The 14,459-nt window shown below is 43.0% G+C and overlaps 1 protein-coding gene across 1 annotated transcript in view; it reads right to left on the bottom strand.

Moving 5' to 3' along the window:
- Positions 1-14,459, bottom strand: part of PHLDB2 (pleckstrin homology like domain family B member 2) — a 57,269-nt gene that overhangs the window by 34,289 nt on the left and 8,521 nt on the right. Inside the window, 3 exon segments of the mRNA XM_035900387.1 lie at positions 8,759-8,896; positions 9,797-9,940; positions 12,282-12,665. Of these exon segments, the coding sequence (XP_035756280.1) occupies positions 8,759-8,896; positions 9,797-9,940; positions 12,282-12,665 (666 nt within the window).

Here is a 14,459-nt window from a genome sequence, read left to right as displayed (position 1 = left end):
CAGCCACCCCTCGCAAGACTTGTGCTCCAGACCCCTCACCAGCTTCCCTGCTCTCCTTTGGACGCACTCCTCCAGCATCTCAGTTTCTTTCTTGTAGTGAGAAGTATGCAACTCCTGAGAGGTTACCTCTAGCCCTCTGTCCCCAAGGAACCCTGTTTGCCAAGTCATCCTGACTTCCAGCACAGAAGGAAATTATGAATACACTGGTAGTTCCCCTCTTCACAAACCTTGCTGTCCATTTAACATTCAACCTATGGCCTGCCACATTGTTCCTTGCTTTCCTTTTCTGCCCATCTAGCAATCTAAAGCAGCAAGGACTTCTGACATTAGCTGCAGTATCGTGCCTCTGAGCTATTAATAGCCCCCTAAATGTCAGCACGCTGCAACAAGCACGCTCATTCATTAGCAAGCAAGTCAAACCTCAAGCGTGAGGAGGCATCATCAGCAAGTATAAAACTCCCTGAGAATCCTGCCAGAGATACTGTTACTTCCCTCGAGAAATTGGAAATGTGTTCCTCTGAGATTGAAAGTGATACTTATCTGGTCTATTTATAGCATAGGAAGTGCTAACATCCCACCAGACTGGCTCCCTTCAAGACGAGCAGCCTTAGCAGGAAATATCACTTTCAGCAGCGAGAGGGGCATTGTATGTTTTGCAGCTGCGGAGTTAAGTTCACTGACATCTCTGACTGCGCATCGGTAAGGTTGATTTAATTCACAAAAGTAATCTTATAAAAAAATGAGTAATGAGAATTTTTTCATGCAGTCTCTTCTAAAAACGGATCAAGGCGACTTCCTTTAGCAGGGAAAAGTTTAATAACTTTGCAAACTAAGTGCAAGATGCAGCTGAGGGAGGCCTGCGGCTGACTCCGCAGGCTGTTTGCTCAAGAGCAGCCAGTGGCAGAGCTGTGAACAGAACCCATGTGCTCCAGCTGCTCATCCTCCTCTTAACCACGTGAGCTTGTACGTGTTAAACATCTCTCTGGGGACAACTGCTTCCCAGCCCCAGCGTTGACTCCGGAGTCACACTAACTGTAGTCTGGCTGCATTCCTAACATCCTCTTTCCAGAGAAAAGAAGTACGGCTCAGTGAAGCGTAACATCTGGTCTTAGCCTACTGCCCAACTTGGCCTATGGTCTGCCTCTAGATACATGTTAAATACACTTGGGGTCAGCCAGGATATAAAGCAGGACTGACTTAGGGTTTGACGATGCTGGGCACAGCTTGGATCAGTTTTGGAGGGTATGTGAGTATTGTGAAGGATGGCAGGAGAAAGAACTGGAGGTGTGACACTGTCCCCCAAGAGCCCAGGCACAGGATGTCAGCAGAGGACCAGTGGTACGAACGTAGAGCTAAGTGATCAACATGGGTCACAAGGAAATCAACCTTTACGTCTGGTAGAATTGACCTTTGGGCAAAGGGAGGGGAAAAAAAAGAATATATATCCAACACATCTCATAGATGATGATGACACAGAGGAGATAAAAGGATGGTAAAGACAATCATCGCCCCTAGAAGAATGGGAACAACAGAAAGAAAGAGAGAAACCAACTGCTTCAGCATTGTCTCCTGTGGTTAAGGATGCCCTATACCTGATCAATACTGCTACTTAAAACCCCAGCAGGTCCCCACACCCCTTCTGCAGAGAAGTCATCCTACTTTTCAGTCTTGTCACTCATCACATTCTGCTACCGCAGGCAGGCAGGCAGGCTAAAATTGTAGAGCAGCACGTGTCTGCATGTGTGTGTGCCTTCTGAACCAACCCTCCTGCATAAACTGGTAGACTCTGCAGAAATGAGTCAGAGTAAACGTGGATGAAACAGAGAAAGCTTCACAAAAATCCAGATAGAAATTGAAAAGAAAAAAACAACCAAACAAGAAACCTACCATTTTTACCAGGTCACTGTGAAATGGCTCGTATGGCTAGGTGAATTGGGCTCACTCTACAACCTTCCAAGCCCACCCCGCACCCCCCACCCAAAAAAACCCAACAAAAACCCAAGGTATGTGTTATTTTCAGAAAGAAAGAGAAACGGCAAAGAAACCTACAAGCCATAAGTGAAGAAAAAAAAAATACTGAATGCCTTCCCATCCAACAGGCTCTTAGACTTTAAATTCTCCAGTCTGAGGTACTCCAGGATCTTCCTCAGTCCAACCTGCAAATCATCATGTTTTAAGGTAGCAACATCTCATTACCCACACCAAGCTTCACACATGCTCGGCCTGTCTCTCAGTGTGCAGTCAGCTCTAGTCTCGCAACTCTCATAGGTTTCTGAGAAGTAAGGAGAAGCACATGCAGCTCTTTGTTCTGAAAAGCTTCTCCGTCTCATCTCCACGCTTTCACCTCTAGCCAAACTTTATTCTTTTGCACTCCAAAAGAACATCCTTCCCCTTCTCCAAAATAATCTACAGCAAACAGAAGGACTGCAAAAGCTAGAAGTGGAGGAGAAAGAGCAGACTACAGAAATTATTCCTTTCCACTTGAAGTGGTGTGATGCTACAGAGTTTGTCCATTCAGTAAAACATTTTGGAAAATAAGTGAAAGAGTAAAAATACTTGACTTTTAACAACTCACTGATGAAACTGGCCTAACCCTTGACGTGAATTTGTAAGAATATAGTCTAGTCCCTAACAGAAAAGCAGGCTAGGAAACATTACCTGCTCTTCAGTGGGCACTTGCTGGAAGGGGCCAACTACACACAGGGAAAGCCTTAAACCTGAGGTCTACCAACTCTTCCAGCCCTCTTGCAAATGGAAAGCATTTCCAATGCTATGGCTGACACAAATCAGACTGCATACAACTCTGATTAAAAAAACACTGTTGAAATTAAAGAGATCCTGCTGTGCACAAACTGTACATGCTCCTCTTCTGCACTTTTCCGACTACTCTTCCCTGCATTCTTTGATCTCTTTCAGGACAGAAGCATGAAACTTGTCATGATTTAGTTAATTGTCACTAAAACCCCTGGGGTTTCATGAAAGAAGCCATTAAGAGAGAGAAGGAAAAAAGAAGTATGCTGGGCATATGAAAAGGAGCACGATATGATAGAAGAAGGTATTTTGCAATAGTTCTTTTTATTGTATTAGTAGTAACTAATTTATTATATGCACCATAACAGACTATATACAGCAACAGTATCTGAATGAGGTATTTCAATGGTTACAGCACGTGTAAAGCTAATGTTAAAAAGCATTTTAAATTGGAGTAAGCAATCCCCCTGCTGTTAGTAAAAAATTCACGGTAGTTGGACACACTAACTTGCTCCTAAAACGATTCAAGATTTTTGGAATTTCTAATCTCATTCTCTGACCACTGCAACATGTTGTGCTAGTGAACAGATGGGGAGGCAAAAGAAAACCCCTAATTCTAGAGCGCTGTTCCTTCATGAATGGAGAAGAAGAGGCAATAATCATCCAAACCAGAAGAAAAAAAGTTTCAAGTGAGAAAATTAAAATTCCATAGTCTTCAACATCTAGATGACAGTAAGAGGATCTCCCTTAGTGGTACAACCCATTCTGCTAATTTCCTCATGACCGTTTTACAAGAAAGCTTGTGAATTCAGATTTTTCTCCTTGAGTCTTCATAATCATCTTTTTCCTTGCTAGTGTTCTCGTTAAAGGACGTCCTTACGTGGATATACCCAGTGGATGCAAGTATTCCTCAGAATCTTGTGTATCTTGTCTTAAGGAGGCTAATAATGTTATAGACACAGTAACTCATCCACTTAAACACTTGCTTACACCTTGCTGAACTGGAATCTGACCAGGAAAGATTAAAAAGCTATGCTATGAGGCATAAATTTGTCAGATTCAATCAGGATAAAAAACAAGAGCAGGAATTTTGAATCCAGGAGAAAAAGGACCGAGGAGAGACCACCAGTATATTTAACTTTGATTGCTGGTGTCCCCCTACATATGGCTCATCAGAGAGCTGCTCTTTCCTTGGCTCAATTCATGCAAGTCTTCGCAGTACTAATTCAGCAAAGAAGCCAAGCTTCAAACAATTTGGCATGTCTGGGATATTCTGTTAATGACTGAAAAATATTTCCACAAAAGCATGCGGACAAAATAAAATGTATTCCAAAAAAGGATGCATGATCCGCTGCCAGCTGCTCCTGATTTCTGCTCGCGAAAAGGGGACAGGAAACCCAGTTTGACAGAAGAGACCCAGAGTCTGTATTTCTACCACAACATAAGGCAAAGGTCCTCCAGAAAAAGAAGAATAACCTCCCTCTCCTCAAATGCAGTCTAAACCTTTGCATAAATAATTGTTTTGAAACTCTCTGCCAAAACTCCCGTTTAGCTATGATTGCCTCCCACAGCACTTCTGCTGAATTCATTACTCATTTTCAGTTATTCCTGCTCACTGATCTATTCTTTCTTTCCCTGGCTATGTTGTTGCTTTCAACTCCATGCTTTAACTTGGAGACATCAGGCATGGCGAATCATTAAGCATCCTTCTCCACACACGCCGGACTGCATGTTTTAAGACTACAAAGACTGAGGAAGCATTGTACGAAAAGAAAGTACTTTGCAAATCTGGATTACAGCCAACCAAGTAAATACAATTTTCTCCAGCTTCCTTATAGACAAACGGCAATCCTGAACTAAGTCTCGTGAGCGAAGAGTCATTGGGAGGAAGTCATAATTGCAAATAGCGCCGCGGACCTGAGGTACATTTCCACTTGAAATAATACTATCTTTATTGTGCACCTACAGTACAGTAAGGCAAGTGACTGCCGCGGTAATTGCAGGAAGCCAGGACGGGTGGCAGCGAAAAAGGGAGATGGCTCACCTGCTTTCTTGTTTCTGGGTACCGTCCAGCTCGGCTCTCTCCAGAGGAGGCTGCCCTCAAAGTAATTTTGTCAGTATCTGTAGCAAAGCTCTCTCCCAGAGAGCTTCAAGCGACATCTGTCAAACTGTGTTACTAGTGACTTATCAGGGCTGTCCCTGCGTAACTGGAACCTGCAGTTAATAGCTTAAATGCCGCTATTCAAATATCTAGTTGCTCATCATCTTCTGTGGATGAACCCGAATATGCAGCGTGTGGTAGTTAAAAAAAAAAAAAAAGAAAAAAGAATGAGGTGCTTGTAAGCTGTGCTCAAGAAGCACAACCATGGAGGCAAAGCTAGACCTTCCTCCAAACACTAACACACTTTCCAGCATAGCTGAAAGCACAGGCCATGCCAATCAGCATTCCCATTCCCCAGCGCTGGAAGCAGCTAGCCCAGTCAGGACAACGGAGTCCTGTCAGCGCCTGTACCTGGCAGAGATGCACCACAGCCAGAATCACGCCGAGTTCTGCAATGGTGCTGAAAGGCTTTGTCATCTTCTCTCCCAAACAGCAACCGCTCATAGCTCTTATTTCCAAAACCAAAATAAATCAACACTAATTGCTTCGTTCCTTACAACGCGTGCGGTGGCATGCTCACAAAAGCAAGGGAAATGCTTTCCGCTCACCCCAGGGCGTGTGCTACCTTATCCTCCCCACCGACTCATTCGCTCTTCCTCGCCGTCAGTCCTGCCACGCGTTCAGGCAGGGCTGAGCACAGGACTCGAACGAGATCGGGATGCAGCGTACCATATAATGTACAAACCCACCTGCAAAATCCATTCCTGATTGACAAGCAAGGTGTTGGGATGCAGAGACTTTCTACCACAGCAAAGAGGACACCGGCACACCCCAAAACTGAACACACAACTCTCTTTGCCTTCCACCTTCAAGTACATTTTCCAGTTGATTCTCTTGCCTTGCAAGGGCTAGAAACTTATTTTTAAACTGTGGCTTTCAAACTGTGCAAGAGTTGGCAAAACTTTGTGCCCTCATCTAAATGAGTTGTGCACAGGGCATAAAGAAAAAAAAAAACAAAACACAAAAGAATCAGGTAGAAAGTAGCACAGAAACTTCCACCTACAGTCTATTTAAAGTACTTAGGATGGCACAATAATTAGATTGTCATTTATGATCTCTCTTTTTAAGAATTTCACAAGTTTTTCAAACAGGTGCACGGGCAGGGATGAAATACAACTAGGCAGAGGTTTCCTGTCAAACAGGTGCCGAGATCAGTGGCAAATTCCAGGAGCCGCTCAAGTCGCTCCAGAGACAAGTGCCATCATGCATGGCACTAACGCCCCAGCATCGCTTTGTGAGCAAAATTAACCCTCCCTCTCACCTCAAGATGACACCAGCCAGCATATTTGGATATCTCCCCCTTGCCCTGACAGAAAGGTAACCACTCTCTAAGCGATGGGACCCGACAGCTTCTTGCCAGGAAGCACCACCAAACCCAAGACCACCAGTATTATTAGGGGTGAAATATTTGGGCAACTAGAAGAAACTGTGACCACTGCGAGGACACTGGGACACTCGCTCTTGGAAGAAACAACACAAAAAGTACCATCAGCAGGGTAGCAACTAACGGCCAAAACCGGAGCCTTAATTCTGTCGAGGAGGTCATAAGTTTCAAATTATTTCAGCAACAAGGACCACCTAGCACTTGCCCTCGCCCCCCGCCCCCAGCACCTCTCTTCTAGTCCTGTACTACTACAGAGCCAAGATGTTGCCTATCTTGGATCAGATCTGCAGGGCTGCGAACGTAAATGTACAGACACACAAATCAAGCTTTGAAAAACACTGTTGTTCCAAGTCAGCCAGAAGTTTTATTTGTTGACATGATGAGGACCATCTGTTTTGCTGGCTGACACTACTTTCCCTAGAACACTTCAGCTGTCACTTTATATTTTGCCTGTTCGCAGAAGCTTGTCTCCCATTTCTTTTTTCAACTTTCACTTTCATGCAACGCTTTCAGACATCTTCCAGAGCAAAACCTGTTGGCTCTCTTAAGAGTTTATTTCTACAAAGATAATTTCAGTATTAACTGAGCCATGGCCCATGGCTTTAAGTCTAGAACACGTACTCACAGCTGGTTTTTTTGTTACCTTGTCTAAAGAACAAAAAAAGGAACACAAAAGAAAAGACAACTCAAATATTATAACCGATCTGACTAGTGGCATGCTTCATACTGAAAAAAATGTTTAGAGTGAACTTGCCTTTTATATAACAAAAGTCCTTTTTCTAGGCTGTTTCAGTTCAACTGAAAATTTAAACTAGACCTGTCATTTTAATTTTCCGACTGCTACACACCACTGTTCCATCATATGATTGCAAGGAAATTTAAACAACCTACAGGTTTTAGAATAATTTCCATTAGTTTCGTTGAACTTTGAGGCTAGCAGAGAACAAATGTAAAAGGCAAAAGGTCTCTTGAATTTCTGGATGTGTTATTTGTTACCACCTACCAACCAAAACTTCTAGCGTCATCCTTTTGGAGGGTATCTGCTTGCACCACCCCATCTGCTGTTACCAACTTTAAACGCCTCTTCAGACTAAAAAGCAAGTTCCATGGACAACTTAAAACATGACTACAGGCAACACCAAAAGCTGAAGGATCACTGAGGGGTACACGAGAACAAGGAAAAGTGCAGACAGGGAAGTCCACAGAAGTCCAAGCTTAAGCTGGATGCGCGCTGTCGCTCCACAGGGCAGAGAGGTGGGAGCACCATTCTCCTCAGACACAGGCTTGACGAGCACAGCCGCAAACCAGCATTCACGCTCACAACAGGGTAGGCAGAAATTAAAGACAAAAAGCTCAGAATAGAGCAATGCAAGCTGTAAGGCGTGAATTAGATGGGAACTGAGAGAGAGCTAAAAACGTGCAGCTTGTCTAAGCAAAAGCAAATAATGCGGAAGACTTCCAGATATTTCTGGAAAGCTTAAAAAAAAAAAAAAAAAAAAAAAAAAAAAAAAAAAAAGGAGAGGAGAGAGACTAGCTAGAGTATTTCCACAAGTGACAGATTTAAATTATGAGGTAGAGGATGAAATTTTAAAAGGAAACATTACTGGCTGAAAGCCCTGGAAAAAAATTCCTGACCTTGAGATATTATTGGCCATGGCACATCCCCTGTGGAGAAGGGAACTGCCCGCCCGGAGAGGCTGGCGGCAAGTCTGCTGGTGGGAACAGGCTCTCCCTGGCTTGAGGGGGACAGCTTCATCTTGCAGGCCCTTTTCATTTCCGTACTTAAAAATCTTACCACAGTGCTATCTTATTTTGCAAATATATGCTTATATATATTTGCCACGTATTTGACAGCAACTAAGTAAGTATCTGACTGTACAGAACTAATTAATTCCTGTGACTTAATCCCAAAGAGAATATTCTGCAGCACTAAAATTGTCAGTTAGTCAGCAAACAAAATAAACCAACATAATTGCCTGAAAACTATGTACTTGACAGATGTCTTATGTACCATTCTATAGGATAATAGATAAAGCCACCTTCTGAAACTGCAGCCTTCTTTCATTCTATTCCTTTGCTGAAAAAAGACTTCTATTTTTTTTAAATTCAAAATATATAACCTACAACAGAGGGCAGTGGAACATACAATACTGTTCTTTTAAACAACAGGTAGCCCAAATCCAAGCCCTGCATGTATTTTTTTAGTAATCAAAAATATCTTCACAGTAGGTCAGGTCTTCTTGCTTAAGCGTACTATATTTTGCTTGTCAATCAAACTTTGGGAAATGACTATTGCAGGGATATGATGGCGAGACAACTATTTTTTTATTCCATATTTATCAAGTAAATTTACTTATAGACAGTACTTCATAAAACAACCTCCACCAATATGTTAATCACATAAATGTATTTGGAAGATCAAGGGGAACAGAACACACAGCCAGCTAAGATAACTCAATTACCTTTGTCTTTTCACCAATAACATTTCTCTCCAGCTCAGCTATTTTTCTGTTTAGATGATCCAATATTTCCTTCTCTTTCAGCAGCTCTGTTGTTTCAGATTTCTGTTCCCCATCCAAAAGGGCACATTCCATATCCAACTAGGAACACAAAACATTTTTCAGAAGCAGTCCAGATTAAGAAGAAATCTTGATACACGTTATTTTCTGGGGGAAGGGGAGTGAATTGGTGATTATTCACAGGAGAGAAACATTTTTAAAAGTTGGGGGGGGGGGGGAAAAAAAAAAAAGGAAAGTTTACTGCCACAAAAGTTAAAAAAAAAAAAAAAAAAAAATCACAAATCTAAGAAAAAGTAAAACTGCAACATAAAAAAATACTGCAAAATAAAGTCCAAACCAACTTTAGTTTGAAGATTCTTTTTTTTCCAAAACTGTTTCTTTTCTATCTATTCTCTGTGCTTCCGCCTGTTACGATCCTGTACCAACTCTCTGTGCCCAGGCTTCGTAGGAAACCCTTCTGGAACAGCTGTTTCTTTCCTGTCACTGATAATTGGAGCAAGCACAACCCAAATGCCTGGCCAGCTTAGTCTGCCGCTCTGAGATTCCAGAAGTCAAGAGGGTGCCAACATACCCTTGCCACCGTAAAGCCAAGGAGGTCTGACAGGAAGTTGTCTCACTTCCTTTCTCTTTAAACAGCCACAGGAGATACCACCATAAAACTCCTAAGTGACACAAGGTATTTAGATCAATTGAGTGGCCATTGAACAAGCAAGATTGTTCTAATTCCACTTAGGAGTATAATGGTTACAGCTGGGAAAGGCTAATCCCAGCATCACATCTATCTCCCAGCTGGGGAAAAATAACCTTCATCGTAGGAGTTTGCTGGGTCCCTGATTCTGTGCCTAATCCTGGTGAAAAAGCACAGAATGCAAAGGCTACACACATCCATGGGTTCCCTATGTACTTGCTGAACCCATCAGACTTACACTAGGCAGACGTACCTAACAAGCAAGGCATTTAAAACCAAAACATATTTCATACCTCTCTTGAGGATTCATCCATCTGGTCATTTAGATCTTTGATCTTCTGCTCGAGTTCTTCCAAGTTATTTAGTATTACTATGCGCTCCTCCTCCAATCGACCAAGCTCCTGACCTCTTTGCTCATCACTTGTGCATTCCGGTATCTGCAGTTGCATGTTACAAGAGGTTCATTAGGAAGAGTTAAACACCGTCTTTCCTTCCCCTTTTCATATTGTGTTCACTTTAGACAAGTACTGTACTGCTGGTTTTGAACCCGTTACATATTTCATATCTACTATATTGCTATTTCTATATTTAGAAAGTGTACAAGAGAAACAAACATGATACTTTACTTCCAGGCATTGGAAGTAAATACTATACTTAACAGTAAGTACTATTCACGCTACAGGAATTATTAAAACCTAACCTTTGAGAACGCTTTACATGCTGTGCTATTGAGGTTGCAAAAGCCCAATTTTTCCCTTATGAAACCAACACAGATAGATGAAGATGCTTTTTATGTAAATCTCAGCTGTTCGTATAATAGAAGCCAGGAGGTGGGATAGGACATTTTTGTAATCAGCCATTAAGATGGGCAGCTTCTGTAAAACAAAGACAAAAGTTGGTTCTGTCTCCCTAGTTAGCACTGAGGAAGCAGTACCCTTAACGTTGCTCTTTTCATTGCCATTCCCTTACGAGACAACTGTGCCAAGAACTGAACAACATGATTAAGAAAATACCCATGATCTTATACCAGCAAAAGCTAGATCAAAGCGTATTGAGTTTCCAATGTGTTCTTCTTGTTCATCTGACCCCCGGGGCTTGCGATCCAATTACTCTGGTATGGCTGCTCACTCATTGTCCCCCAGCAGAATTACAAGTGGGCTGCACGCAGGGCTTCGTGTTAACCACTAGACCACACAGCCTTGCTCAAAGGAGGCTCGGCCCAGCTACTGCACGGCTATTCTGAGAGCAGGCATTTTATCCTGGACAAATCCCATCTCGGTATTTTAAAACAATGAGCTGTGTTTCATTAACACAGTGGCTTGTTACTGCTTTTCTCAGGGCTTAGCAGAACACCCCTTACAATGAATGAATGAATGGTATTCCTTGATGAGCATTAGTAATCCTAGCAGGAAAGCCTCTTGTTGTCCGGTGTCCTGTTCGGATAATGCTGACACAACAGCTTTGATTTCCACTTCCTAATAAGGATTTAAAATAGGATCTCCGACTTGCACGAAGAAAGCAACAAATGGGAAAGAAATGCAAGACCACGGTAACTTGTAAATGAAACGTCTCACTACCTTTTCCACACAGAGAGACCTGGTAAGACCCAGTAAAGCCACAACAGCACATCTGTGTTCAACGTAATTTCACACTGAAAGACTCTGCATACAGATTTCCAGAGAGATAGCCCTTTATGAGGTGAAGTGTTTTTCTATCACACCTCTCTCTTCTTTTACACATATCGCTTCTGTTGACTATAAAGACGTACGCAAGTTAAGCAAAGGTTAAATACAATTCACGTTAGGCATATAAACATGCTGAAGCTTATGCAGCATGTAAATAGCAGTAAAAAGGAGAGAAACAAAGATATTTTGAAGGTGTGAATTTGTTAAACAGAAACCTGCTTTTACGGCTTTGCTTGGTCTTATTACGCTCCTGATTCTAACTCTTGCAAAGAGTTATTTAACGCGTTGCCCGTCACCAGGACCCGCTGCACCGCTGGCCGGGCACGCCAGAGCCTGGCATCATCTCGGGTCAGTGCCTAATGCCCCTGCCCCAGCCAGGAGGAGGCCGCTGCTGCCCTAGCTGAAAGCAAATGTTAGGAATGCTGTTAGCTGAGTTTTTTTAAAGGCCAATATCCCTTCAGGAATGGAACAGCAGCGTGAAGTACAGAGGAAAGGAGCTGCAGCTTATTAATGGCAGGAGTTGGGATAGAGCGGCAGGAGGCTGGCTGCCACCGCCGGGCACCCCACGAGAGGCAACAGCCGATTTGAGAAGTGGCTCAGGTCTAACCCCAGGAAAGGAGACGGGACAGTGAATTCAGCTCTGGCAATTCCTCTTTGCCTCCCGTGCGAATGTTCTGGTTTGCCCACGAGAAAACATCCTCCTCTTACAGAGGACAGGAGCCTCAGGCTGGGAGAAGGCAGCAGATTCTTCCCTCCTACATCCCAGCACGGTGCTAAGCAGGGTGCCCGAAACCTTCCTTATTTAAGTAGCTGTAACTGTTCAAGCAAATCCTCCTCCCCTCAGAAAATCTGAAGACTCTTCCTGAACTGTACATCCCTCTGAAAAAAAAAAAAAGAAACCAAAAAACTTCCAATCCCAATAGCTTCCACAGAAAATGAAATAATCATTGGCTGCCTGCTAAGTTGTATGAGCTCTGCGCTATTAATTCTCACACCTAAGCCACCCTAACTGCGGCCCCTGCCAGGACAGCCGACTCCTAGAGGAGGACTTTGAGCAGTTGAGCCTGGATTGCACTCTCTCAGCGTGCGTTACCTTTGGTGTGATGCTCAGGTAGGACGACTCGGTGGCATCCTTCAGGAAGCCGGGAGCAGCGAAAGGTGGAGGCTTTGCGCTTTCGTTGAAGTGCTCGTCGGCTCTCAGCCCTCTGGAGGGGAGGAAAGCAGCAGTGCCGCGACTGTGGTTGCTCAGCTCCGAGAAATCCGAATCGCTTGCAGATGATTTCAGGTGGCTTCTGAACCTCGTCTCCAGATTCATCTGGGAGTCTTCGAAGACCGAATCCTCGTCAGAGAGCTGAAGTTTTTCGAGTTCTTTGTTAATTTTTTGAACATCAGCAACTGTTGTAGCTGCAGCGGGGTCGCTGTCAGATTTGGAGTATTCTGCACACAAGTTGAGGATTGTCTCCAGCCGCTGCCGTTCCTAGTTTAGAAAAAGATAATAGCATTAAGCATTACACGTGAGCTAAAGATGAAGTTAAAAAAAGTTTGCTGGTCATTATCTTTTTTTTTTTCCTTAAGAGTAAAGTCCTCCTGTTCCATGTATGTCTCTACCACTTAGAGATAATAAACAGTTATACATAAGTAAATTACAGTGCAAGATGAAGACTCAAAGTTAACATGGAAGAAGAACTTAAAGAATTAAAAAGTTCGTTTCACGGAAATGAATAGCTACGTCCTAATGTTTAACTTTCCAATGTAGAAAATTCTAATATTAATATTGTTGATTCAGGTTGTTGTACCCATAGCCCATTTGTATGTACACATGTCCAGTGAGCTTACTGTATAAATCATGAACTGTTCCACTTTACACTTACGCTATACTCCTACCAAGCTGCAAAATATCGCAGATTTTCTATGAACTCACTCATTCCTGACTTTTTCAGATTTTCTATGAACTCACTCATTCCTGACTTTTTCAGATTTTCTGGTTTGTTAACTTTGATTCCCTTTTCTGGGAGAGAATTAGTCCACATTTTGAAACACACAGTTTTAGGAGCATTAACAGAAAAACGAGGCATCACATCTAAAATACAACTGATGTCAAATGCAGAGAAGTGGGGGAATTTTTCTTTATTTACCAGTTAACTCAAATTCCCTGGGGATTCATACTAACATTTCAATCTTGAGAAACTGAATAGCTGTGCCAGTTTGACCTGACACGCTTCAAGTTGCTATAAACATTTAATTCCCCAAGGATTTCTAGCTCTCTATGATACTTTATAAAAAGTATCAGAAAGCTGTATTTGTTTTATTTTACTGTACGCATAGCTTCCTCTAACTTTTATTTCAGATTACATTTTTTGTACCTTTCCATTTTTAAGAGGTAATGCTTTTATGCAATTTCATGTTTCTTTTGCTAAAGAAGAAAAGCAATGTAAATAAAAAATTGCTTACCATAAGCCTATCGAAAATTCTGCTGGAAAAAAGACCACTGTGAGTTTCATGCTTGGCATTAATACCTGCGCTAATGATCTCACTTCTGATTTCTAGGAAATCCTTCTTATTGTTAGCAGCATTTAAAAAGAAAGCCAGAACCCCCAAATCCTCAGTCAGCCTCCTTCCCCAGGAACCACTGCAGGCATACTCGCTTTCCAAGCTCTACCTGGCATTACATTTGCAGACAGGATTTGCGAAGCAGCTATTTCTGACCGTCCTAACACTCCCTATGCCCAACAGCGAGTGATAACAAGGATCAAGCAAAGCCGTTTGGGCAACGCATCGCCTGCCCTTTCCCTGCAACAAGCCACCGGAGCTTTATGAAAATTTAACACTGGTTTACAAACACCCAGCTTTTTGTACAGCCACCGAGAGATTACCCAGTTGTACGCACTACACGTTCCCATCACCCCGCATCCCCCGCAGTTAAAAGCTGCATTTCTGAGCTGAAGGACCCATCTGAACCCATCCGCTTCCAAGCACTACCCAACAGAGAGCGCCCCGCGAGACGGAAGTTTTGCCTTCAGGTAGCTTATTCCCAGGTTCCCACTGCAGGTTTCCCCTGAAGCCGCCTGTAAACGGCACCGGCAGAGGCGAGCCGCTGAAATAACGGAGCCCTGGGCAGCTGCGGGGCAGTAATTGCTAGCTTGTATTTTCCATGAAATGGGTCCAGCAGATTCTGCAGCCATCCTTCAACCCCAAATGATCGACATAATTATAACTCCCCAAAGCCCTGTTCCCTCCAGGCAACCGCTGCCAGACCCTAAGCCTCTTCCCT

This window comes from Egretta garzetta, unplaced genomic scaffold (assembly GCF_000687185.1).
Source record: "Egretta garzetta isolate BGI_Z169 unplaced genomic scaffold, ASM68718v1 scaffold278, whole genome shotgun sequence".
Taxonomy (NCBI): domain Eukaryota; kingdom Metazoa; phylum Chordata; class Aves; order Pelecaniformes; family Ardeidae; genus Egretta; species Egretta garzetta.
This window is presented reverse-complemented; position numbering and strand designations above follow the sequence as displayed.